Source organism: Syzygium oleosum, unplaced genomic scaffold (assembly GCF_021117445.2).
Source record: "Syzygium oleosum isolate NSW1041296 unplaced genomic scaffold, Sole_v2.1 Sole_v2.08, whole genome shotgun sequence".
NCBI classification, from domain to species: Eukaryota; Viridiplantae; Streptophyta; class Magnoliopsida; order Myrtales; family Myrtaceae; genus Syzygium; species Syzygium oleosum.
This window is the reverse complement of record NW_026607492.1, coordinates 64,988-88,580: the sequence shown is the minus strand read 5'-3', so window position 1 is coordinate 88,580 and position 23,593 is coordinate 64,988. Positions and strand designations below refer to the sequence as shown.

The 23,593-nt window shown below is 42.7% G+C and overlaps 3 protein-coding genes across 4 annotated transcripts; 1 reads left to right on the top strand and 2 right to left on the bottom strand.

Annotated features, from left to right (window-relative positions):
- Positions 1–1,017: 1,017 nt before the first annotated feature.
- On the bottom strand, positions 1,018–6,093 carry LOC130138703 (uncharacterized). The gene is made up of 11 exons (XM_056313586.1): positions 5,825–6,093; positions 5,469–5,649; positions 4,974–5,048; positions 4,526–4,763; positions 4,302–4,423; positions 2,808–2,841; positions 2,674–2,720; positions 2,374–2,514; positions 1,871–1,935; positions 1,722–1,794; positions 1,018–1,618 (listed from the first exon to the last, which is right to left on the bottom strand). Exons 1-11 carry the CDS (start codon positions 6,087–6,089, stop codon positions 1,459–1,461), a joined length of 1,401 nt encoding a protein of 466 aa, XP_056169561.1. The 5' UTR covers positions 6,090–6,093; the 3' UTR covers positions 1,018–1,458.
- A 193-nt stretch (positions 6,094–6,286) lies between these two features.
- LOC130138702 (beta-galactosidase 11-like) lies at positions 6,287–11,434 on the top strand. The gene is made up of 18 exons (XM_056313585.1): positions 6,287–6,843; positions 6,975–7,070; positions 7,187–7,299; positions 7,413–7,479; positions 7,574–7,666; positions 7,781–7,924; positions 8,044–8,138; positions 8,279–8,384; positions 8,498–8,582; positions 8,667–8,785; positions 8,895–9,062; positions 9,198–9,376; positions 9,475–9,584; positions 9,694–9,803; positions 9,883–9,990; positions 10,130–10,237; positions 10,625–10,770; positions 10,861–11,434. The coding sequence occupies exons 1-18, from the start codon at positions 6,664–6,666 to the stop codon at positions 11,324–11,326; spliced, it is 2,493 nt and encodes an 830-aa protein (XP_056169560.1). The 5' UTR covers positions 6,287–6,663; the 3' UTR covers positions 11,327–11,434.
- A 1,054-nt stretch (positions 11,435–12,488) lies between these two features.
- LOC115672498 (E3 ubiquitin-protein ligase UPL3-like) lies at positions 12,489–23,351 on the bottom strand. 2 transcript variants are annotated; one of them, XM_056313579.1, is made up of 19 exons: positions 23,250–23,351; positions 22,067–23,041; positions 21,771–21,881; positions 21,555–21,671; positions 21,217–21,387; positions 20,981–21,142; positions 19,777–20,025; positions 19,576–19,697; positions 18,071–19,496; positions 16,660–16,755; positions 14,808–16,358; positions 14,504–14,728; positions 14,319–14,423; positions 13,902–13,982; positions 13,726–13,794; positions 13,507–13,635; positions 13,109–13,231; positions 12,781–13,015; positions 12,489–12,697 (listed from the first exon to the last, which is right to left on the bottom strand). In XM_056313579.1, the coding sequence occupies exons 2-18, from the start codon at positions 22,946–22,948 to the stop codon at positions 12,950–12,952; spliced, it is 5,685 nt and encodes a 1,894-aa protein (XP_056169554.1). In that variant the 5' UTR covers positions 22,949–23,041; positions 23,250–23,351; the 3' UTR covers positions 12,489–12,697; positions 12,781–12,949. The 2 variants fall into 2 exon arrangements, with proteins under 2 accessions (XP_056169554.1, XP_056169555.1); XM_056313580.1 differs by having other exon boundaries at positions 12,800–13,015.
- Between the last annotated feature and the right edge of the window lie 242 nt (positions 23,352–23,593).

Genomic DNA, 23,593 nt, shown 5'->3' with positions numbered 1-23,593 from the left:
TGCTCTAATCAGCTCTAACTTGGGGAAAATTATCTAATCAGTCCTAAACTTATAGTACGGATGATAATTTAGTCCTAAACTTTTCAATTTCGCCACTTTAGTCCTGCACCTTTGCTTCAAATTTTGATATAGTTCTTCTAGTCTATTTTTTGTGGAAATCGTTGACTTGATAGTCCAATCATCATGGACCTTCCTACATGGCGTACCAGCCAGATGTTTCGTATAGTGTTAAAACCAAACGAGATTGGAGTAGGAAGAACATGAGCGATTCTTTTCCCGAGCCCTTCTTAGAAAGTCCTCCACAATCTTTGTTTTGAGTTCGATTTCTTATACAATTAGGAGTGAGGTATGCTGGCGGGAAGTCCGAAACATATATAAATCCCTTACTTTTATTTCTTCCTAATGTTGCGCAAAGATTTAGGACTCAATTGATGAAATTTAAAAATTTTAGAACTAGAATGGCATCCATACAATAATTCTAAGACAAATTGGGCGATTTCCCGGCTCTAACTTCCTGGTTAAGGAAGCACCAACAATAATAGTGATCAATAATAAGTACATAGAAAAATCAAAATTTGTAGGTGTGGGTTCTCTTTGTACTTATTAAGTGGTGTGGGTTGGCACCAAGAATTGACGCCTCGTTTAGAAGCAATTCATTTGGTGAGATGGGGGGCTCACTTCTTTTATTGTGTACAGGCCCAATTGATACCCCTCACATTCATCATGCCATAATGCAATGTACGTGGAAAAGAAATAAAGTGGTTGTTGTAGTTGGTGAAGGAACCATCATCACTCTACCGAATCATACTATTTAAAAAACGATTTTGACCCTAACTTGGGGACACACATCACTTGTGCTGACGGGGTCAGGTCGGATCGATTTCCTCGCGGATTTCTTAGGGTTCGCATAGACATTTGGCTTAAAGTCCGACATCCCATTATGTTTCGGAGAAAGTATAAGATATTAAAGGTATCACGCACGTCATGCATGGTTAATCAGAGACGTCGCTTCACTAACTAAGCATCGCTCATTGATCATCTTCACGATTAATCAACAGCACTAGATATCGCGAAGATATCAAAAGTAATTGACCAATGTATAATAGCGGTACATCATTGCCATCTGGTTCATTTCTTGGTCAAATGATATCCTCCTGACAGTGGCCTAATCCAAATAGTTTGAGAATATCATCAACACCTCAGTCCAAGTACTAAGACAGGAGTCTCAAACTCTCGGTGCTCGACGACCACATCGTGATCAGCCATCCGCTGCGCGATGCCGGGACTAGGAGTTCAATCTCGCCATCTTCAAGTCCCAAAAATATCGCACCAAGGCAGGGCTGACCAATGGTTGTTTTCCGCTAGTTTCGGAGTCGCCGCTCCCAACCATCAAGAGTTCACATTTAAAAGTACTCCAACTGGTGGCATGCTACTAGACCTCGGCTCAATTGACTATGTTCATATTTCGTCATCTGAGCTGAAGAGTTCTAGTTCAATCAGCTTCCCAGTGCCCAGCTTAGTTTTGTTAGCGGAATCTTCTTCTGTTTTGCTCCTCTTCACGCCCGTTCGTTCATTTCTTTGGAATAAAGATGGATCCACTTTGACAGCAGATGATTTCCTGACGAGTTAAACAAACAATATCGGTTCGACCAAAAGTTGAGCCTTGCATGGCACCTTTTAGTAAATTCAAAAATCAAGACTTGAGATTGGTTGAAGTAAACCTTTTGTCCTTGCTGGCCACGGGTTCAGATTTCAGAGAAGATTCCTTATTCGAACTTCTTGGCTCCATTTTTGCTGGCACACAGGAGGGAATTGGATAAGATTATCGGCTTATAAAGAGTCTACACCAAAGAGGCTAATTATCTCTAACCTGTTACTTCAGACAGAAATCTTATTCCCTGTGAATGTGTGTTTGTCGTCACCTTCCCTGCACCACTAGTTATTCATGGTATTTGTCGGTATGATCACATTAAGAAGAAAAATAAAGAACACACGATGATTAATAAGCTATAGTATGCAAAGAGATCATTAAACTGCTTTATTAGGTCTTAAAATCACAATAAGCAATGCAACATATGAAACAATCAGCGCTATTTTTTGTTTTCCTGACCACGCAACCTTCTAAATTGTCAGTCACACAGAACATTTCTCATATTATCGCTGTCAGAATTCAGGTCATCTATACCCAATGTGGATCGAATCATAAAATGTATTCTACTTTTTTCAAATGCCAAAACAAGATTAAAGTCAATGCAAGTAATTTGACTTTCATGATAATTGTGTAAGGACTATCAGGTTTAACAGGAAGTAAAAAGGCAGAGAAAGAGCACTCAAAATTTATAATTCTCAAAATTCGAGTATGATCATATGTACCTTAAAGCTTTTTTCAGCCCTTCCACCGATAACAGTTTCACTGGCTGTGTTGCCTTTTTAACGTTTGTTCTGTCAGAAAGACGATCAACGACATAGATTCCCTCGGCATTAAGGTGGTTCCTAAATGCTGTTCTGATATTCCTGCCAAAATAAGGGAAAGAAGGGGAAAAAAGGGAACATTAGTCGAAGTAGTTTGGTCTTCTCCCTATCCTGCCATTTTGAAACGAGTAGAAGTCATCTAAGTCTTGTCTAAACAATTGGAAGTCTTGAGAGCTAGTTCTCAGGAAGGCTATAGCTTACCCCCCAATGAGCTGAGTTCGTGTGCTGGAATATTTCTCCGAAGCCTTCTGTTGTATGTAACAGTATGAAGAATCAGATATGGAGATTATTTTGAAATAAATTCGCCAAAGAAAATAGTTCACAGAATCACTCACCGACTTATGGTACCTGCAATATATCCCACGGTGCCTGAAAATACACATTTACAAGGTTAAATAGACAATGCAATTTAGAGAACAAGGAATAACATACAACACATAATGCCATAAATTACCCAGTATAGAGACAGCAGCAGAAGAAGCATAAACATATGGAAATTAGTCGTCATGTCGGCATATTAAGCAATGATTAGAGATGCCTTGAAAGTTCGCAAACATCTAGAGCACTTCAAAATTCAAATTTGCTAGATTCTTAGTTTTAAAAGCGCTTTAAGAAGCTATATCTGGAACCTCATTCAATGAACTGAAAAGATTGGAAAGACACCAAATGGTAGAAAATCCCAAGACGTGCTCAAACAAAATGAAGCACGGAACAAAGCCACTGCAAAGCAGTTCCTGGATGTCTGGTATGAGCATTGACTGCTGCCCTCAATGGCAAGGAATCCATGGGGGGTGAGCCATGTCACTCTCATGTGCTAGTGGAATAAGACTCCATAGGACGACACTTGGTTCATGTGTGCTGAAGGTGGATGAGAAACTCATGCCTCGGCCTTATCCACTAGGTCCATCACTTTGGTGGTTCGCATATCTGAATCTTGTTCATCAGAACATAGCAGTTCTCCTTTCTTCATGCTGCGGATAGTCCACATTTCAGGTAGGCTATCTAGAAGATCACTAGCCTCTGAGAATGAATTTTCTTGCTTGTCTTGTTACCAGATTTATTTGAATACAAAGAAAATATAAGTTTGAAATCTAGAAAACTGTCAGCAATAGAGACAGAATGAAAGAACAAGACTTTGTCAGCCAATGGGAACGTTTTCAGGCTAGCATATAAGTAAACTAATTCGGATCAAACATCAAGTATTGTGTATCCATTAACCAAGAAGAATCAGACACGATTTTTTTCGGTTGATAGTAAGAATTCCTTATTAGCCTTTCCCTCGACTGGGTGGGGATAGTTAAATAATAACTCAATCACCATATTTAGGGAATTCTTCATTTCCACAAAGCCATTTATGCTCCAGAACAGCTTTTGTTTGAATCCCTTATTTTTTTTTTGGGTAAGGCATTGTTTGAATCCCTTATTTCTCATTCCTTTTCCAAAGAAAAGAACTTAATGGTATAATGCTGAGGTTCACAAGGAAACTATAATTAAAAACACACATTTTACACATCCTCTTCCAGTATATGAACATTAGTCTGCAACATAGACCACAATTTGGACCAGGGAAAAGCCAGACACCTTCAGTGCAAACTGCACAACCTCACGGTTAGAAACCATGAAGATGGATAAGGCCACAAAAACGTTAGAGACCCATAGAAGGAAATTTTGCCAATGTATATCATTTTGCTGATATACAAGAAAAATTAAGTGAAGATCATTTCCAGAGAAAAACTGAAATGACATCAAAAATCTATAGATTTTGCTGTTTGCATTATCCACAAACTTTATCTTCATATTATAGGGAAATTGTGGGACACGTATCATACTTGTTTATGACCAATGTACAAGCCATTCCATCCTTCCGTTTCCCCTTGCAAACTCCATAATCAGCTGATGTACCGATTTTCAATATTTGGCTAGGAGAATATATGCTTAGAGAAAACCCTCCCTGAAAAAACAGAAAAAAGGAGAACAGAAAGGAGATGTACCTCATAATATCCTTCTATTGAAAGAAAAAATGGCACGATGTACCAATCTTAATATTCTGTACCATGGAGTCCTTTCGAACATTGCAGTTGAACAGGGCAAAGGTGGAACCGACCTTCTCATCTGAATTTCTTTGATAAGCATCACCAAATAAGAAAAGGGAAATGGCATCTTCATTTAGGCTTCCAATTTTCCATATACAATAGTTCTTCCCTGTAGAACTAGTCTTTGGACTCCCCTTCTCAGTCAGCACAGCAACAGTTGCCCAGCAACCAGAAAGAGTATCCCCCGCCAACAAATTCCTGGGCAACCAAACACAGAAATTACTAATGATGTTGCCCTAATAACTTGAATAAACCAGAAATCTTTAGTCAGCCTTTCGAAGAAAAAACTAGAAATCATAAAGGTTTGAGGTGGAAATAGATTTGCTTCCAAAAATGAAATAGAAAAATGTCAAAAAGTGAAATAAAAAGATGTCATTTATAGAGTACATTGATAAGAGAACACGTTACTTTATCACTGGTAAGCGAACAAATCTGATGTCCGAAAAATGATCATGAAGCTCTGTTGGGGTGATCAACTGATTCCTGAAGGACAAAAGAAGATGTCAACACGAAAATCTCTTTGAAGAAGACTTCTACAAATTAAAACTGAGTAACTCCATTCAGTGCTTCAGGGATGAAAAGTTCACAAAGGACAAAACAAAAAAAAAGAATCCAAAAGCCCCTTCTATGTATTAGCAACACAAGCAGCAGATATCCAATTCTTTGCAATTTGTAACCCTGATACTTTTCCTGAGTTAATAATGTAGAGTGCGAAGTAACCATTCAAGCATTGCAGTAGAAAATTTAGCAAATATCTCCGGAGTAAAGCTAGAGCTACACAATGTAAAGTCCAAAAGAACTTCCAAAAGGAGATATTGTATCCGAGCAAGAAAGTGTCGAAAATGAAGGAACATACAAGCACGAACTAGAAAATCCAACAAAACATTGAGGCAATGAAGCCACCTTATGCGCAGACCCGAGAACTTCTCAACATCAGGCTCTGCAGCTGCCCTCGACGGGTTTAAGTTACCAGATCCTTTAGTGGGTTCAGGCTTGTAATCCAAGCAATCTTCAACTGCATCTCGGAACACAGACATATCTACCTGTTCCCGTCTCTTCGGCATTCCATCATCCGAAAGGTATCCTGGGCATTACTGATTAAGATGAGCTAAAAAAAGGCTGCAGAGTTCAACTAACAAGCAAATTCTACTTCAATTGCAGTACCACCCATGAGCATCGATCGAGAAAAAAAGCGAATTTGTGAGAGCTCAATCACAAACACGAAAAAGATGGAATTTTTTTTAAACCCCAGATCGAACCTGGGGAAGAAGGGGAGTGAGGGTGCGAAGGAGAAGCCGGAGGGGTTTCCAAAACCCTATCTTGGAGAGAGAGGAGGAGGTCGAGATCATCCTGGTTGCTCTTCGACATGGCATGAGATTCACTCATTTCTTGAGTTCTTTCTTTGGTAAAGAAGACGATTTGGTTTCGATTTCCTCGAACTTGAGCAAAAATTGTTTGGAGGGAGGCTTCAATCTTTTTGGAGGGAAATGCTATGCTAACCCAAAAGTATAGGTGTGTGCGCATGCATTTATATACATTTTTGTTCTTGAAGAGCATATCGAGGCTGTGTGTGCAGGCCCATCCCATTTGAATTGGGCCTGACCACTCGGTCTCAAGAAAACATCAAGAAGTGAAGAACCGAAACCCGCCATTTCCGAATTTCGGTTGTATACAGTTATAAGGCTATCCATGCAAGAGAAAAAGATTATAGCAGCTTTCGAAGGAGAGAGAAAGAGGCAAACCATGTTTCAGTTCAAGAAAACAGAACCGAAGGAGAGAGAGAGCACAGGTAGAAACATCTGTAACAAAGACAACCTCAACCAGTGAACTGAAACAGCGGAAAAAAGGAAATTAAGAAGATGGAAGAGCTGTCTTCTCTCCGAGCTTTCCTCCGGGTCCTCATTTTTACCCGTTCATTCTCTTATAACGCTGAATTTTCATGGATTTCCCAATTCAGCTTCTGGGCACCTCCTCCCTGTAAAGGAAGAGGCCCCATCTGAGTTCCAGGCTTTAGTTTTTCGTTCATTTCAATCGGAAAAAAAGAAAAAAAAAACAGCCTTGTTCGCTGCCTCGTTGTCCTCGTCGAATTGAAAAAAAAATGAGGATAGAAATGAAGAGACTGGTGATTTTGTCAGCCCTTTTCTCATTGATGCTCGCGGTGGCATGTGCAAAGAAGAAAGTGCAGGGAGTCGCGTATGACGGAACGTCTTTGATCATCAATGGGAAGAGAGAGCTTCTGTTTTCCGGCTCTATTCATTACCCTCGTAGCACACCAGAAGTATGTCATTTTGGACACCATGAACAAAATTCTGGCCATATTCATGTTCTTTTGACATGTTTTTTGTTTTCATCGGTTTCATTAGGCTGTTCTGTTTGAGGGATAACAATGCCATTGGATTGGTATTGCAGATGTGGCCAGACCTCATTCGGAAGGCGAAACAAGGAGGCTTGAATGTGATCCAGACGTACGTTTTCTGGAATGCTCACGAACCTGTTCAAGGCCAGGTAATTGGTGCTCTAATATTGATGCAAACTTTAAAGATTCGTGATATGCCAAGCTAGCTAAGTTTTGGGCTTTATAGACCAAGATGATGAAAGGACTGTACGTTTTGATTTTGCAGTTCAACTTTGAAGGGAATTACGATTTGGTGAAATTCATCAAATTGATTGGAGAGAACAAAATGTATGTAACTCTCAGGGTTGGACCTTTCATTCAGGCCGAATGGAATCATGGGTACTGTTTTCTCCTGTGTCTTTCTTTATCCTCAAAGATATAGTGTCTGCATCGCGCATGCATGCCCGTGGCTGACATTGCCCGTGTCATTTTCTTGTTAAATTGGAATCCAGAGGGCTTCCCTATTGGCTGAGAGAGGTTCAAAATATCACATTCCGTTCCGACAACCCACCATTCAAGGTAATGTGCCTCACCGAATTCAGGAAATCATACGTTCTTCAGGAAAAAGAATCAAAAGTGCTCTGCTAACTGGTCTATGCCTCCTATTCTGCAGTATCACATGAAAAAGTACGTCAAGATGATTGTACAAAAGATGAAAGATGAGAAGCTATTTGCTTCTCAAGGGGGTCCCATCATTCTATCTCAGGTATAGACCTTACTTCAATTTCGCCACCTAGAAGCATGTAAGGCATTTATTGAAGATAAATGCCGATCAATTTCTAATTTGCAGTCGTAGTGAGTTTCTAGCCTTGCCATGCAGATTGAGAATGAGTACAATAGCATCCAACTTGCATACAGAGATGCAGGAACCCGATATGTTCAATGGGCTGGAAACATGGCCGTAGGGCTAAAAACAGGAGTTCCGTGGATCATGTGCAAGCAGAAGGACGCTCCTGATCCAGTCGTACGTATTTAAGTGCATTCACAACATATTAACACTCACTACATATGAAAGGACTTGCTTATTGTGCACTCAATGTGTCCTAAGATTAATCACGCGCATGGGTTACACCGTCTTTGTAGATTAATGCATGCAATGGAAGGCACTGCGGTGATACCTTCACAGGCCCAAATAGGCCCTACAAGCCAACTTTATGGACTGAGAATTGGACTGCTCAGTAAGCATACTGCACCAGTGTCATCTCAAACCTCCGTTTGATTATCATCAATAAACTTGACAAATATATGACAGACTATGTCAGCTCTTCGTATTTGGCTAATGATGCCTGTTGTTTGCTTTATTCTTAAATGATTGCAGGTACCGAGTATTCGGAGATCCACCATCCCAAAGATCAGCAGAAGATCTTGCATTCTCCGTTGCTCGTTTCTTTGCAAAGAATGGGACTTTGACTAACTACTACATGGTATGGAGTGGCTTCTCTTCTGCTCTGTCTCAAACATCAGCATTTAATTTCCTCACTTTTGGTTGATAGCATTCGTTACCATGTAATAAAACTGTCCACCATATGTTCTGCAGTACCATGGCGGAACAAATCTCGGTAGAACAAGCGCTGTATTCACGACAACTCGCTACTACGATGAAGCTCCTCTTGATGAATATGGTAGGAATAAAATTTTCCTTGTCCCTGAGAATTATCTCTTGTGATTACTCTTGTAAATATGTGACTGACCAACATTGCTTAAAGGCCTCCAAAGGGAACCTAAATGGGGCCATCTCAAAGATCTGCACAGGGCTTTAAGGCTATGTAGGAAGCCTTTGCTCTGGGGAAGTCCCAATGTCCAACGTTTGTCTAAGGATCTCGAGGTAATAGCCTAAGATGATGTTACAGCAGCACTAGGGAGTTTGATCAGTAACATGTAGTCTGCAAGAAGGGTTCTTCTCACTATCGACCAAATAAAATTGCTCCATGCAGGCCAGGTACTACGAGATTCCAGGGACTAAAGTCTGTGCTGCTTTCTTGACAAACAACAACACTGTGTTGCCTCAGGCGGTTAACTTTAGGGGAGAGCAGTACTATCTCCCCCCACATTCTATCAGCATTCTTCCCGACTGCAAAACCGTGGTTTACAACACTCAAAATGTGAGCGTTGCTTGTCTATTCTTTATCTCAGCCTTGCACTGATTGATTAAATAAGGAGACCTTGTATTCTTGTAGCTATCAGCCATTGAACGGCCGAGCGCCTGATGTGTGTTCTTCTGTAATTGGCATGAGCAGATTGTATCGCAACACAATTCGAGGAACTACGTCAAATCAGAGAAGGCAAACAAGCTCAAGTGGGAGATGTCACCAGAAATCATTCCAGACACCAGCCGAGTGCCTGTCAATTCCAAGACACCAGCTGAGCTCTACAGTTTGACTAAAGATACCACAGATTATGCTTGGTTTACGACAAGGTGAGTATTGATGCTTTTCCTTCAGTCAAGAGAGCAAAATTTTGGTAATAGCAATTCACTGAAGTGAAAAATTGGAATGCTGCACCAACTCACTGCAGCATAGAGTTGGAAACCCGTGATCTCCCGATGCGAAAAGATATAAAGCCGGTTCTGCGCGTTGCCAGTCTCGGTCATGCAATGCTTGCATTTGTAAATGGAGAATTTGTCGGTAACCAATCTCACTCTCAGCATAACAATTGACTTATTAAACACTCAAGAGTAGCAACTGTTAGCCATTCCTAGGCAAATTAATAGAGCCCATCGATGATATTGTTCAGGATCTTCCCATGGCAGTCACATCGATAAGAGCTTTGTCCTGCAAAAGCCTATCGTCTTGAAGCCTGGAGTGAACCACATTTCTCTGTTGGGTTCAACAGTGGGATTCCCTGTAAGGAGCTAATTGATTCTAACTGTGCTTTTTCCTCCAACTCAAGAACTAGGCTGATGAAGCTTACCAAGTCGTGCAGGATAGCGGAGCCTACATGGAGCACCGATTCGCAGGGCCTCGTCTAGTGACAATCCTAGGTTTGAACACCGGGACACTGGATTTAACCCTTAATGGCTGGGGTCATCAGGTACAGATTAAAATTTTGAGAGGGATCATATGTCAAATACATGACTCAAGAAAGTAACATTGGCTGTGGTGAAAAGTAGACAAACCATCCTGTTTTCACAAATGATATTGATTGAAATGAAATGGGATTTGTGATACAGGTGGGCTTGGATGGAGAGAAGGTCCGCGTATACACGCAGGGAGGGTCGCACAGAGTGCAATGGACCAAAGCTACTCAGGGAGTCGGGCGTGCTCTTACATGGTACAAGGTAAGGCATAAATGATCTCTCTCTCTCTCTCTCTCTCTCTCTCTCTCTCTCTCTCTCTCTCTCTCTCTCTCTCTCTCTCTCTCTCTCTCTCTCTCTCTCTCTCTCTCTCTCTCTCTCTAACAACATACCACGATCGTTTCGCGGCATCCTGAATTATCGCACTGCAGATCATCATGAGATTGGAATTTTACTAGTAAATGCAGAGAGTATGACAATAGATCCAACATTAGCATCCCATCAACACTCGGCTAGTTTCTGAATTCCTGAGGAGATTCCATGAAAACTTCAGTGTAAATTTGACTAGCTACAGTTTTCGAATCGTCTGAAAACTTGATTGTCTTGTATAAGACCGTCTAATGCGCCGCCTATGGATCATTGCTTTTGCAGACATACTTCGATGCTCCAGAAGGAAATCAACCCGTCGCCATTCGCTTGCCTCAAATGACCAAGGGAATGGTTTGGGTCAATGGCAAGAGCATTGGCCGCTACTGGTACACTTACCTTTCTCCTCTCGGACAGCCTAGTCAGTCGGAGTAAGTACCTATGAAACTTCACCCAAGAAAGATACTGCCAAGTAAGGTGACACGTTTGTGATTTATCCGGTTTGCTCCTTGCTTTGTCAGGTACCATATCCCAAGATCCTTCATAAAGCCGACCGACAATCTACTCGTCGTGCTGGACGAAGACGGAGGCAACCCTGGTTCAGTAGAGATCCTAAATGTGGACAGAGACACCATCTGCAGTTACATCACCGAGTACCATCCCCCTAGCGTGAAGTCATGGGCAAGAAAGAACAACCACTTCCGCCCGGTTGTGGAGGATGCGAAACCCGCGGCGCACTTGAAGTGTGCAAACCACAAGAAGATCGTGGCCATCGAGTTTGCGAGCTTCGGCAACCCATACGGCATCTGCGGAAACTTCAACTACGGAAAGTGCACTTCACCCATTTCCAAGGACGTCGTCGAGAAACATTGCCTGGGGAAAACTAGCTGCGCGGTTCCGATCGAGCGAGGGCTCTTCAACAAGGGCAATGACGGCTGTCCCAGCATCATGAAGACGTTAGCTATCCAGGCCAAGTGCTCCCACTAGAAGCACGGAGGGTCCTACAAGTTTCCTTTACAGATGGTTTTAAAAGCATTACTTAGCTAACATTTGTAATTTTTCACCACGCATCAATAAATTTTCATCCTCTGTATGTACCCGGAGACTTCATCCTGAATGAAGTAAAATCCATGCTCCACGCTTTTCGAGATGTGCATCCGTGAAGATTTGGAGGAATGGTGCTAAAATTGCATCAGATTCAGTCCAAGTAATGTCTCAAATACTTGAGCTTGATGAATGCAGATGAGAGTTCACGAAAGAGAAAAGGCTGGCATGATGCTGTTCATAAGAGGAGAGACCCCAAGATATCCAAATCCTTCAATTGGGGCACAATGGACCATATCAGGGGTACAAAGTAGATCTTTTCACCTCCAAAAGGAAAATTTGCAAAGTGGGCCGACATAGGTCGGGACTACCAAAGCACTCGAAATCCGCGAATTAATATGAACAATTATTGGTCAATCTAGTCATAATCGTGGAATTGGACTAGGTGATGCATTGTTTGTTGACAGAAAGAGAGATAGAAAGGTCCTATTTCCTACCACTTCTTTTTTGCCGGTATCCTTCCAGAACCTGGTTATGTTATCAGAGGGTTCATATTCAGTTCATTTTCATGTATTTGAGCATAAATTTAGGTGACAAGATGAGGGTAGGACAAGTTCAATTGTGCACGTAACAATTTTGTCAACAGCAAAGGCTGGGAAGGACAACTTTTGCTCCAAACTGAGATGGGTTTTATCCTTCCTTCAAAGGCCTACCATCTAACGTGAACCTTGTGCAAACATCCTAATGCGAAAATGTTCGAACACACCACCACAAACTGGCTTTAAAGACTAGATCTTCTGGCTCATAGGAGGGGATCCAAGCGGCGTATTCTCTCCATCGGAAACCACAGAAGCATCTCAGGTAAGAACAGTTTGCACAAAGATTAAACTCGCCCGCAGTACATTTTTCAAACATGAAATGGCAAAACATCAAACATAATTAGCACGGATGGTTCCCTGATCCTCATGGTTCCACCAAACTCTCTTCTTTCTACATCAGAAACCACATGTGCAGACACTACATATCCTCAAGCAAACCAATTGAACGAAATCACTTCCATTCGATCATGCAATAATAGAATAAACATTGAAAATAGGTATAGAAGAGGATAAAGCTATTTGTGTTGTTTCTTATTCCCTTCAAATCCATCTTTTATGACATACATGTATGATAGTTAAACAGAGCAAGTTAACAGGAAAGGGGGCAAAAACAAATGGGCACTATTTATTTACACGCTCTAGCAGGCTGCAAGGGCAGGCTTCAAATTCTCTCTCCTCACAGCTCCAGGCTTCCTGAATAGATTCCAATCAAAATCTGAAAGAAGAAGATGCAAAGACTCAGTAAAAGTTGCCGAGAAAAACAGAAGCTGCCAACAAAACCAGACTGCAAAACCTTACATGGGATGGCAGAGCTGACCTTAGGATTGCCTCTATTTAGGACAAAAAATGAGGCCATTTCTTGGGAAAACTGCAGAACATGATGCTACTTCCAACACCAATATCATCAAAGACCAGATATTGACCCTATGTTCTAATATACACAGACCTTTTTGTTAGTCTTAAAATCTCACGATAAATCAAAAGATCCTTGCCCTTCATTGATAGCGTAAAGCAATTTCTTGTACATAATCTCCTGTTTAGGTTGCAGCAAATAGTTAGCGATAGATGCAAATGACTAATGACAGTAAACAGATGCACAATAAACTTCTACAATTATATATGGTACCTTTGAAGAATATGGCGGAAGTTTTAAGTAATTAGCACAAGTCATCACGCTTGGCAAGTCATCATCTGCTGACTCTGAAGGACCAGTTCCATTAGATGGTACAGTACTGGCCGTAGAAGAATGCTGCATAAATGAGTACAAAATGATTACGGCTTGGATTTACTTGGTGATCCACAACTAAATCGGCACATGCAGCTAGATCGTCATAAAATTGAGTCATTGAAGAAGCATGCCTATAGAATTCCAACAGTATCCACATGAGCTAGGAGCCAAATTACACAAAATGCTAAGTGTACTTGTAAATCCATATCTGATGCTACTTGGCAAGTTCATGAAGTAATGCAAAAATCAAGAGAGCCCCTTCGATATGAATCCATGTTATCTAATACTTTTCATACCTTCCGCACAATTGTTAGCTTTGGATTCAGTACAGCCAGACCACCTGGTGGAAGTCTTGGAGCCCCGGTAACAAACTGGCAGAAGGCCCGCTGCTGCTCAGGTGTGAACTCTCCCATGATCTCAAGTAACTATTGATGAAAACGAAAAAAATCTGTGAGCTATTAATAAGATAATAACCACAACCAAAACAGAGCTCCAGAGCTACTGAAGAAACACACATATAAAATTGCTGGGCTCTTAGCATTGTAGCCGTGATCAAATTTGATGTGCTCCGCAAGTGTATCCGCCTGGGATAGAAGACAAGGAGAGAGAGGTGAGACAATTTCTATGGACAACTAAAATACATTGCCATCTGTCTTGTAAAGCTTGATGACAATGCCAATGCAAAATTTACCTCCCACATCTCTCTACGGCCACAGAGAAGATAGTCCAGTTCATGTGGAGTAAATATTTGTAGAGATGAGATGTCAAAAACCTGATCACCGTGAACCACAAATCAGGTACAAGTCTAAAGAGAGAAAAGAGAATCGTGCTTCCCATTATATTTTTAGTTTTAAAGCATGAGTCAACTGAGTTGCAATGCAAGAATAAAGCCACAACAGAAACTTCAAATCAAGATATTTGGTATAACTGCACAATACTTTATGCCATTCTTATCAAAGCTGTATGGCCATAGCCCTCTTGTTTTCACATCACATAATTTTTTTTATAAAGGATTGTCTCTTTCAGGCAACAAAGTTGATGAAGTTATTATAACAATGGTTCCATTGCACATAAACTTATTTCATCAAAGACCACAAAGGCACTTAACCTGATTGAACCCTGCTCTGAATGCTTCCATCTGTCGAGCAATTCCCGTTTTGACTGTCGCATCAACCACCAAGGATAAGTATTCCTCCAGGTTATTTACGTCAACCTGAAAAAAACAAGGAATTAAATTCCAAATAAAGAACAAAAGCTCTAGATACATTAGTAGTGTAAGTCATAATCCCATACGGTTTCGTCCCCCGACTTCAGGATGCAGTCCGGATAACCAGGAAGTGTAAAATCTAAACAGAGATCTTCAACTCGAGCCCCGCGAAAACGTAAATCAGCAATTGCATCTTGATTGTTGTCACTGCTTGATTCCAGAAATTGTTTACGGCAAACAAGAGCATGCAACTCTTCCAATACCTTCCCAACCTCGGCGTCGAAAGAGATGATATCATGCAAATCAAGCTCCTGGATAAAATGAAACGGAATTATATCACTTTATGCGAAATGCGGCTTTCATGAAAGAGATTACGAGGAAGGTGCCTACTTGTCCGAGCACTAGCTTATAGAATGCTGGAGACATTGGCAAGTCCAAAAGCCGTCCATCTTGAAGAGCTTTAGCCATTACACGTCCCACCAACCGGAAATACTCAAGTACCTTGGAGAATTTACTGCCATCGGAAATATCAGCATTAAGAGGCCAAGGCCGAGGGAACAACCCGAGAGGAGCCACAACTGTATCTCTATCTTCCACGGCAGAATCTGTACTGATGCTTTTACCATTGCTCTGTTCATTCAGATCAACATCCACTGCAGGCTTCTCTGATGAACTTGATCTCCACATCTCCAACCCCACTTTTTGCAGGTCGTGACTTAAGAGAGTGTAGAACTCCAGGGTTGGACCCAAACCAGTTCCAACTTCACCAAAATACTCAACTTCAAGCACAGCTTTCTGGCTAGAATACATCTCCATTACTTTCGCAGCAGAATCCAAGATGCGGTTCCGAGATACACGAACCTTCTGGCGCTGTAATCTCCCAACTCTTACCTCTCGCTCATTTGCTGATCCGTGCCCATCAGCACCTTGTTGCTGTTGCAGACGATATAATGCCCGGGATAATCCAAAAGCAGTCGAATAGAAGTACTGCCTACGGGTCTCAAAAGGAAACAAGAATGGGCAAGCTTTTGTCAACTGGGAGCACCACGATGGAAGACTCCCACTACACAATGCAAGGGCATCTTGTATTTGCCGGGACAATTTAGGCGTAAGTTTGCTATTCATAAATTCTTCAGGAGAAACTTTAGCACCAGATGTACTAAGTCGATCTAGACTAGATGTTCTTCCTTCAGCAAAGTCATTGCGAGCGATCTCAGCCCTCAAACGAGGTGCTAATTGATTTAATCCCTCCAATACCCGTAAAAGTGCCAGAATATTGTATGTCGAATTAGATTTTTCTAGATCACAAGGAAGCTCCCCTTGCAATATGCTGTCCAAAAGGGACATTCGCTGTGACTGGACATCGGAATAGGAGGTGGAAGAACCAGATTTTGCAGACTTCGAAGGGGCACTACCACCAGATGCCCTGTCGACCTGCCCATCAGCTTTCTGGTAGGTAATTGTGTATATATCACTCCACAACCTGCTTCCATCACCAGATGCAAAATCGCTGCCAGCAAACCTTTCATCGTCATCCTCATCCAACACGAGCTGTCGTTGGATGGCCTGATAAATGGTCAAATGCCTATTAAGCTGCTTCCCTCCCGCTGTGAAGATCAATTTTGGAGGTTCACTATTACTAGGGAAAGGACGTCCATGACGATCTCTGCCTCCCCTAAAACCTCTACCATTAGCAGATCCAAGCCCAGCCATTGCAGCAGCAGCGAAAGACATTGCTCCTCTAGTACCAAAGGTATTACCACCTCTAAAATCAGCAGAATCGGAGGGCCGAGAAGCAGCAGCTCTACTGCTAGAACCAGAAGGGTTGGTCTGGCTATCACTTGTAGCTGGGTTTGTAGCACTATCATCAGCAGAATCGCCCAATTTGACATCGTGTACTTTGTCAGTCAAGCAAACAGGAAGAGAATCATCTCTTAGAACCTAAGACAAAGGAAATGGCTGCCTCAGCGCAAAATCAGAAAACTAATTAATGAGCCTCATAATTGCAAGTACATTATTGCATCATTGAGGTGCCATCTTCCACATGCAGCAAGTACAGACCCGTAAAAGTTACTACATCACTAAATCTTTCATAAAAGGGCTTGTTTTTTCTGTGTAAACCAAAAAGGCTAATTCAGATATTTATAACCAAGCCATAATCTGGTATGCAAATGAGAAAAACAAAAATTAACATCTGCGAAGAATAACAAGGATGAACAAATGAAAGATTCGAATGACATACATCTTCATGGTCGTCATCGTCATCGTCAGATATATCATCATCTTCAATAACCAACGCATCATCAATCTCAACAGGGGATATGTCCAGATCCTCATCCTACCAAAAAACAAGGCATTAAAGTTGAGATTAACAGACTGAAGAATTGCAAAGTTTCTCCGGTAAATGATAATATCAAGACACTGAACATCTGAGAATCATATAAGATAGCATAGAATCTCGAGAAAGAGAGGATCAACAGACTCAACCTTCACAAACTTCTTGGACACCACTAGCATATCAATTGTGCAATAAATCCAGAAAAGAAAAATAATTAATCGGACAACCCAAAATTACACTGACACCCTCCTTTTTGAAGAACTAATACGATGATTTAAACAATTATTAAAGAATATTAATTTGGAAAATACTGGATGTGGCCACATCAGCCCCAATAAGCAAAAGATGAAAGACCAATATCAGACTTACTAAAAGACCATCAAAAAAATAGAAGAACAAAAAAAGCAAGAAGGGGGGGACCACAGAGAGCCCCTTTTTAGCCGCCGCCGGCGCATAGGATAGCAACCCTCCATCCATGGTTATGGAGGGTCATGCCACCCTCTGCCCAACATGGCATTGGGTTGTGATGCCCTCAGCCACGGCCATACAGGACCGCTCAACTCTCTGCCTCCATTGCACTACATCCCACGATGCCGCTGTGAAAAGGTTAGCACGTCACTCTGCCACCATGGAGCCACCACCACATCGGCAAGCAACTCTACCCTTTTCAAAAAATTTACCTTTCCCATGTTTGTGATGTCTAGTTGATTCTCAGATTAAAGTTGATGTGGCAACAACATCAGCACCATATTACGACTGCATCAGCCATTTGCCACACCAGTATTATTCATTTAATTTACCTGTTGACAGGATCATGGTAAATTTTCAGAATAGAGGGTGTGGGAATACTTTGCCCAAACACAGGGGATATCCCAAGTGACAACGGATCAAGAAACTCATTTCACTTCCCTTTCGTGGAAAGACTTCCGAAGACGATGCTTGTTCTAATGGTACCAACGCCACAGAGGTCTATTTTTTCTCAAGCCAGCTGCTCTAGAGATTCTAAGATCATAAGCTTCGAAAGGAGAGGACTAATCAGGAAATAGAACTTATGTAAATTCCACCAATGATTCTCAATTAGACTGCCTGCCAGTTATATACAGTCAGCTATGCTAGCCTGTACAAATTAATTTCCTTCAGGAGCTTTATTGAAATAGTTTCACTACTCAAACATCAAGAATATATCTACTCCATAATTGAAGACAAACCGTCCACTGCATAAATATGATTATTATGAACCCAAGAACCTCAAGCTCAAGTTCACAGCACCTTGCATCCATCACAGATAGAAAAGTCTCACGCTTCTGTTATTTACCTCAGAGCTAGATTCCCCATTTTCAGGTTTCATCTGAGCATCTTTATCCAAAGCAGCCCTCCTGCGAGCAGCATTTCTTGTTTGTGGTCCTCTTCCATCCTCCTGAGTGGGCTTCAGAACAGCTTTACCTTTCCCCTTTGATGAACTTGAGCTTTTCTCTTGAGCCGTCTCTTTTTTGGCTGTGTCCCCTATATTGACAGATGATCTAGATCTAGTTGAATGACGACGAGTGGCGGATGCAGGCGTAGACGAGGAAGGAGATGAAGCACCAGCACCAGCACCAGCAGGAGTTGCCCCTGATTCTGAGTTACCTCCAGACGGTGAGGGCTTCTGACCGGAATCACTTCGCTGAACTCGAGGCCAGAGAAATTCTTCAACAGCTGCCAAACTTGCCAAGGGATCGATGAGCACCACATTTGAAGAATAATCTCGAAGAGATTTTTCTCCTTGGGCACGGCAAAGACGCAGCTTGAATGGCTGAGATAATGCACTGAGCCCAGAAGAGATGCGACCACTTCCACTAGATGACCTTGATGAATGACTTAGGACCACCGGAAAGCGTTCTAAAGATGACAAAGCATTTTGAAGCTTCTGCACTAAAACAGTCATAGAAGCTACAGCCGCCTCACCATTACCATATGGAAGAGCAACCGACACGAATGACTTATATCTCCTCAATGCTTGCTGGCGAAGTCTGGAAAGATTAGCTTCTGTAATTCTGTCCTTCGAATAATAGCCACAGGAGAAGTAATGAAGCAAAGCTCCAACAACACCACTCCCTATAAACTCAAAAGTAGATACACCATCTCCTTTGCTTAGCTCTGCCAGCATCTCAGATATGATCCCAGTCAAGTATTCATCCTTGTTAGCAGAATTATCAGGTAATCGAGATCCAGAATTTTTTGATTTTCCCTTGGCTTCCATCTTCTGATCATCAATGCCGGCATTTAGTTTCATACAAAGATTTTTCAAGTGCAAGAGATCATCTGTTACTCCAACATCGGTGGCTCCGGGATCCGAAGGGAAGTATTTGTCTTTAAATGCTTTTGCACATGCACTAACTGTCGTGCGAAGATTGGAATTAGCATTCGGAATTTCTATAGAGCCTGGAGGTGATCCAACATTTATGGAAAGTGAATTTCTAGATTCTTCCACTGAAGTCCCCTCAGGGTTCGAGCTACCACTTCGTCGTCTATATCGCCTAGAGCGTGATGATCCAGTAACAGAGTCATTATCCTTCTCAGCAGAAGCAGAACCAGAATTTGGATTCCCTGCCAAGATCAATTGATCTACCGCATGAACAACGCCTTCCCTGACAAACATCTTGGAGAAAGTCTCGGGAAGCTTCTCCATAAGAATGTCCGCAATCTGTAACGCAGGAACCAAGACATGCGGATCTTTCCATGCTAGGATACCAGCTAGAAAACTACAGAAGGTGTAAAACTCTGTGTTAGGATTACTTAAGGAAGAGCGCATTGCAAATCCTCTTGTGAAAAATAAAATACCTTGATATGTTAGTCACACTTAAAAGTGATTGGATCATCTCAGAAGTACTGAAGTACATCAACTTCGCTATGACAGAGAGACACTTGTGACGAACAGGACCATTCACGCTAGAACCATAGATCTGCTAAGCATGTCAAAGCAACTATTTATTAATAACCAAAGCAAACATTATCCGAACAATAAGTACACTAAAACCTGACCTGTATCAGGACAGGAAGCAGATCCATCCCAAATTGCCTCAACAGCTCAGGCTGCTCATTCAATAATTTCTCTCGAGTTGAAACCTCCACAGCATTACCATTAGATTCTTCTTGCTTCCCTGAATTGCTGGTAGGGGACTTTCTCAACATCGGCCCTTTCACAAATAAGTACGAACTAACAGGAAGGGAAATCGTTCCTAGAGGCAGCGGTGGAAGAAGCTCATTGGCCAGGTTTACAATCTCAAAAATCTGCACAACAATGTATATCAGCAGGACAAAGTGATGATAAATCTGTACATAATCAAGTGATCCGTATACAAAGATCATAACAATTTGACAAGAAGAAAGTGCACGACAATCCTCCTAGGGGCCATGTCTAGTGCCAAGGACACCCAAAAGTAGCATAGAGCAGAGCCTGCCCTCGTGAAGAATGAAGGGGAGTAGATACCAGAAAAGCCATAATTTGGACAATTAAGATGTAAATGACGATAAACAGAAGAGTTGTAAGTCAAAATTGACAAGGAAAACAACATCATTGAAACAATTAGCGAGGTGATTTTCAGCTAATTGCAAATGATAGAAGAGTCCCTTAAATATAAGTTGGATTTCGATCTAAAAAAATGATGGTTTAAACCACATGAGGCTGGAATAACTTGTTGCACCGTAATTACCTCCCTATTTTGCTAAGCAACTAAGATACGGGTTTGAGTCAAAAATTAAAAAACCTCCTCCATTCATTTCTCCAACACGAACTTCCACATTGTTCTCCAGGTAATAGAGAGCGGGATGGTTACTTCACTGACTATCAAGCTACAGCACACCTCCCCAATTGAAGTACCAACCTGACAACACAAGGAGGCACTGCGCAAGTCGATGCATTGTCTCGTGCCGAGGAGACAAGTGGTACCACAGTGAAGGCGACCCAATTGGAGTATACTTAAGTTATGTGGATCCCATGTCCATGCGCATAGCAGTAACTAGACTATGTCTACGGTTAACTTATTGATAGTCATGAGAACCGGCAGAAATCATGCTCAGTCTGAAAAACGAACTCGAAAATGATCGATCAAACAGAAACCTGAAACTAGGATGAAATGGAGACAACCAAATATAAACACAATATATATTGATTACTATTTTGCAGTAACTTCAATGAAGAACTCGCAAGAACCAGAAGCTTATTTAGGGGAATGTTGAAATTTACCTGCTCAGGTGGTCTAGTCAATGCAGGCGGAACAGAACCATTAGCAGACACACCAGATCCTGACAGAATATCTCTAAGGATGCCACTTATTCCTAGGAGAAGCAATGTTTTAGCTCCTAAATGGGAGCCACTTGAACAAGTTGAAAGCAGCCGGATCAATCCCTGCACACAGCATAGATCAAGATTTGCACAAACTGAGCATAGAAAGTGGAAGCAGAGGCAGTTACTGAGCTAACCGTGTACGTAGGCGTGCTGAGAGATGCCTGGGCACCACCAGAATTATTAGTTGAGATAAGTGACGCAGCTTGTGTTACTAGTCCATGGTTGCACAGATCGTCTAGCTTATCTGGAGATGAGGCGAATGCTTCTGCAATCCGAGTCAAGCATACAGAAGCATGCTCTAGCACCTGTTAACATTAAAAGTGGAGATGAAGGAACCGACCATTAACACTGTTGAGGGATTTCATATCCTTTTCATTATGCTACCTAATTAAAAAGGATAGAAAGTGATGTAATGGGCAATTGAACAAAAACACAACTTTCTTCACCCGTCATGTAAAGAATAAGCTGTTACCTTGGCGTCATGGTATTGAAGAAGGTTTGTCAATAATGGAACTGCTTCCATCACAAAATCAGCCGCATCAGACGGGAGTTTCTTACACATGTTGGCAGCAGTAGACAATGCCACTCGCTAAAAAACAACACACGCAGACGTGTTTTGATTAGATCTAAAGAAGTACAAATGGCGCCACTATCACCTCAAAGTTAGAAGCTTCAGTTAATCAATCACCTGCACTCCAGTGGAGAAGAAATCCAGATACGAAAGCACCGCCATGAGAGCACCGGCTCGTAAGCAGGCAGTAGGGTGCTCTTGCGAGATCTTCTTAAGGGCTTGGAGAGACTGCCTCATTTATAAAGACCATAGTGTCAATATAAATTACACAAAGCAAACAAATTTCACAAAGGCAAAGCAATTATCAAGCAGACTTAATTAAGGCCCTAACCAACATGGGTGGCACTTTGCCACGCGCGACAAATTACCAGACATATTCCATCTATTGATGCTTTTATCAAACCACAACTAACCTGCTCAGCTAGGTCCATGTACTCTATAGTAAGCAGCCTGGCACAAAAGCATGAAACAGCACCATAATGCACCACGGCGGCACAAGATGAGGGCAGCACATCACATAAATGCGTAAGAGCTCTCGCGGCAAGGAGCATGATGTCTGGATTACTCTCGTGATTAAGCAACCCGACAAGTACCGGAACAAAGGAATCCACGGAGAAAGTGCTGAGCGAGTCCTCGGTCCCAATTGACAGCATCTCACACAACTGTGTCAATGCCTCCACCTGCCTCCCTTCCTCGCCATCCGCACGCAACCCAGATAAAATCTTCTTGAGCCGACCGCTCTGATGCGACGAAGAAGCAGACGCAATGGCAGATGACGGAAGCAGGTCATCCAATCCAGCACCCAATTTCCTTAAAAGCCCTTGAAGGGCACTACTGGCCGAAGTCAGATTCTGGTGCAAAATGCCAACTCCGCCTTCGCTGTCGTTATCATCATCCTCAACCCCGCCGTCGCGGTCCATATTCAGCCCTAGGCTTCTCTCTGCCTCCCTCTCCCTCTCCCTCTCCCTCTCCCTGACCCTGACCTCGTGCTCTTTCTCTTTACCTTTATCGGAATTATCCGTATTGTTCCTCCTGCGGTCGCGGCGGGACCCCGAAGATTCGGTGGACTCCATCGGGGCAGGGGCGGCGGGGGGCGGGGGCGGCGGGGGGAGGGCGTCGCGGGCGCGGGTGGTGCGGGAGCGGGTGGACACGGAAGGGACGGAGGATGACGAGGAGGAGGCGGTGGCGTTGGAGACGCGGGCGCGCTTGGCGGAGCGGGTGGCGGGACCGGACTGAGAAGACGAAGAAGGGGCTGATGAGGTGGCCTCCGCCCGCTTCCGGCTCCGAGTTTCCATACAATTACAAAACCACCCCTCAAAACGGATGGCTCGCGCAATCACCCGGTCGCGCACGATCGGATCCCGGCCTTCATCTCACCGCGCCGGATCCTACAAAAAAAACAAAACCAGCAACAACAACAATCACGACCCACGTCGCATCGAAACCGCACGAGCGAGAAACCCCAATCCCCCCCCCCCCCCCAAAAAAAAAAAAAACCTAAGAAGAAGTTGAGAAATTTGGCAATCGCCCACCAGATATCAAAAGAATCCCATCAAATCGCGCTCGACGAAAAAGACCCGGGCGAGCGCTCCGTACCTGCGAATCGGGGAGAGTACGAGGGGTGCCCTTACGCGACTCCGAATCGATGGAGGCTGATGCGAGGGTGAGAGAGAGACAGTGTGTGCAGAGGAGCTCGGGTGTGAGCGAGAGCGAGAGAGAAAGGAGGGGGGTGAAGGCGAAAACCCTAATCGGGAGGGAGGAAGGAAGGGGGGGAATAAAGCGAGATGGGAAGAGGGGAGGGAGGAAGCGAAGCGAAGCGAGGCGAGATTTATTCGCTTGTCAGAGAGGAGGTGAGTGGGAGGGGAGAATATAATAAGGCGAGGGAGCTTCCATGGCGGTGGTGAATTTCGCCTCTTCCCCCGTCCAGCTTTTTGGTCCGT

Bases quoted from the DNA above. Each gene is read 5' to 3' on its own strand.
- LOC130138703 (XM_056313586.1), bottom strand. From the start codon at position 6,089: ATGCGCACACACCTATACTTTTGGGTTAGCATAGCATTTCCCTCCAAA. The intron at 2,842-4,301 runs GTATGATACGTG...GTGTATTTTCAG, and splicing joins TGTACATTGGTCATAAACAA to GCACCGTGGGATATATTGCA. The intron at 2,515-2,673 runs GTAAGCTATAGC...TTATTTTGGCAG, and splicing joins CGAACTCAGCTCATTGGGGG to GAATATCAGAACAGCATTTA.
- LOC130138702 (XM_056313585.1), top strand. From the start codon at position 6,664: ATGAGGATAGAAATGAAGAGACTGGTGATTTTGTCAGCCCTTTTCTCA. The intron at 8,385-8,497 runs GTATGGAGTGGC...TATGTTCTGCAG, and splicing joins CTTTGACTAACTACTACATG to TACCATGGCGGAACAAATCT. The intron at 9,377-9,474 runs GTGAGTATTGAT...AACTCACTGCAG, and splicing joins TATGCTTGGTTTACGACAAG to CATAGAGTTGGAAACCCGTG.
- LOC115672498 (XM_056313579.1), bottom strand. From the start codon at position 22,948: ATGGAAACTCGGAGCCGGAAGCGGGCGGAGGCCACCTCATCAGCCCCT. The intron at 14,729-14,807 runs GTAGGCACCTTC...CATTTTATCCAG, and splicing joins ATAAGCTAGTGCTCGGACAA to GAGCTTGATTTGCATGATAT. The intron at 14,424-14,503 runs GTATGGGATTAT...TGTTTTTTTCAG, and splicing joins TGAAGTCGGGGGACGAAACC to GTTGACGTAAATAACCTGGA.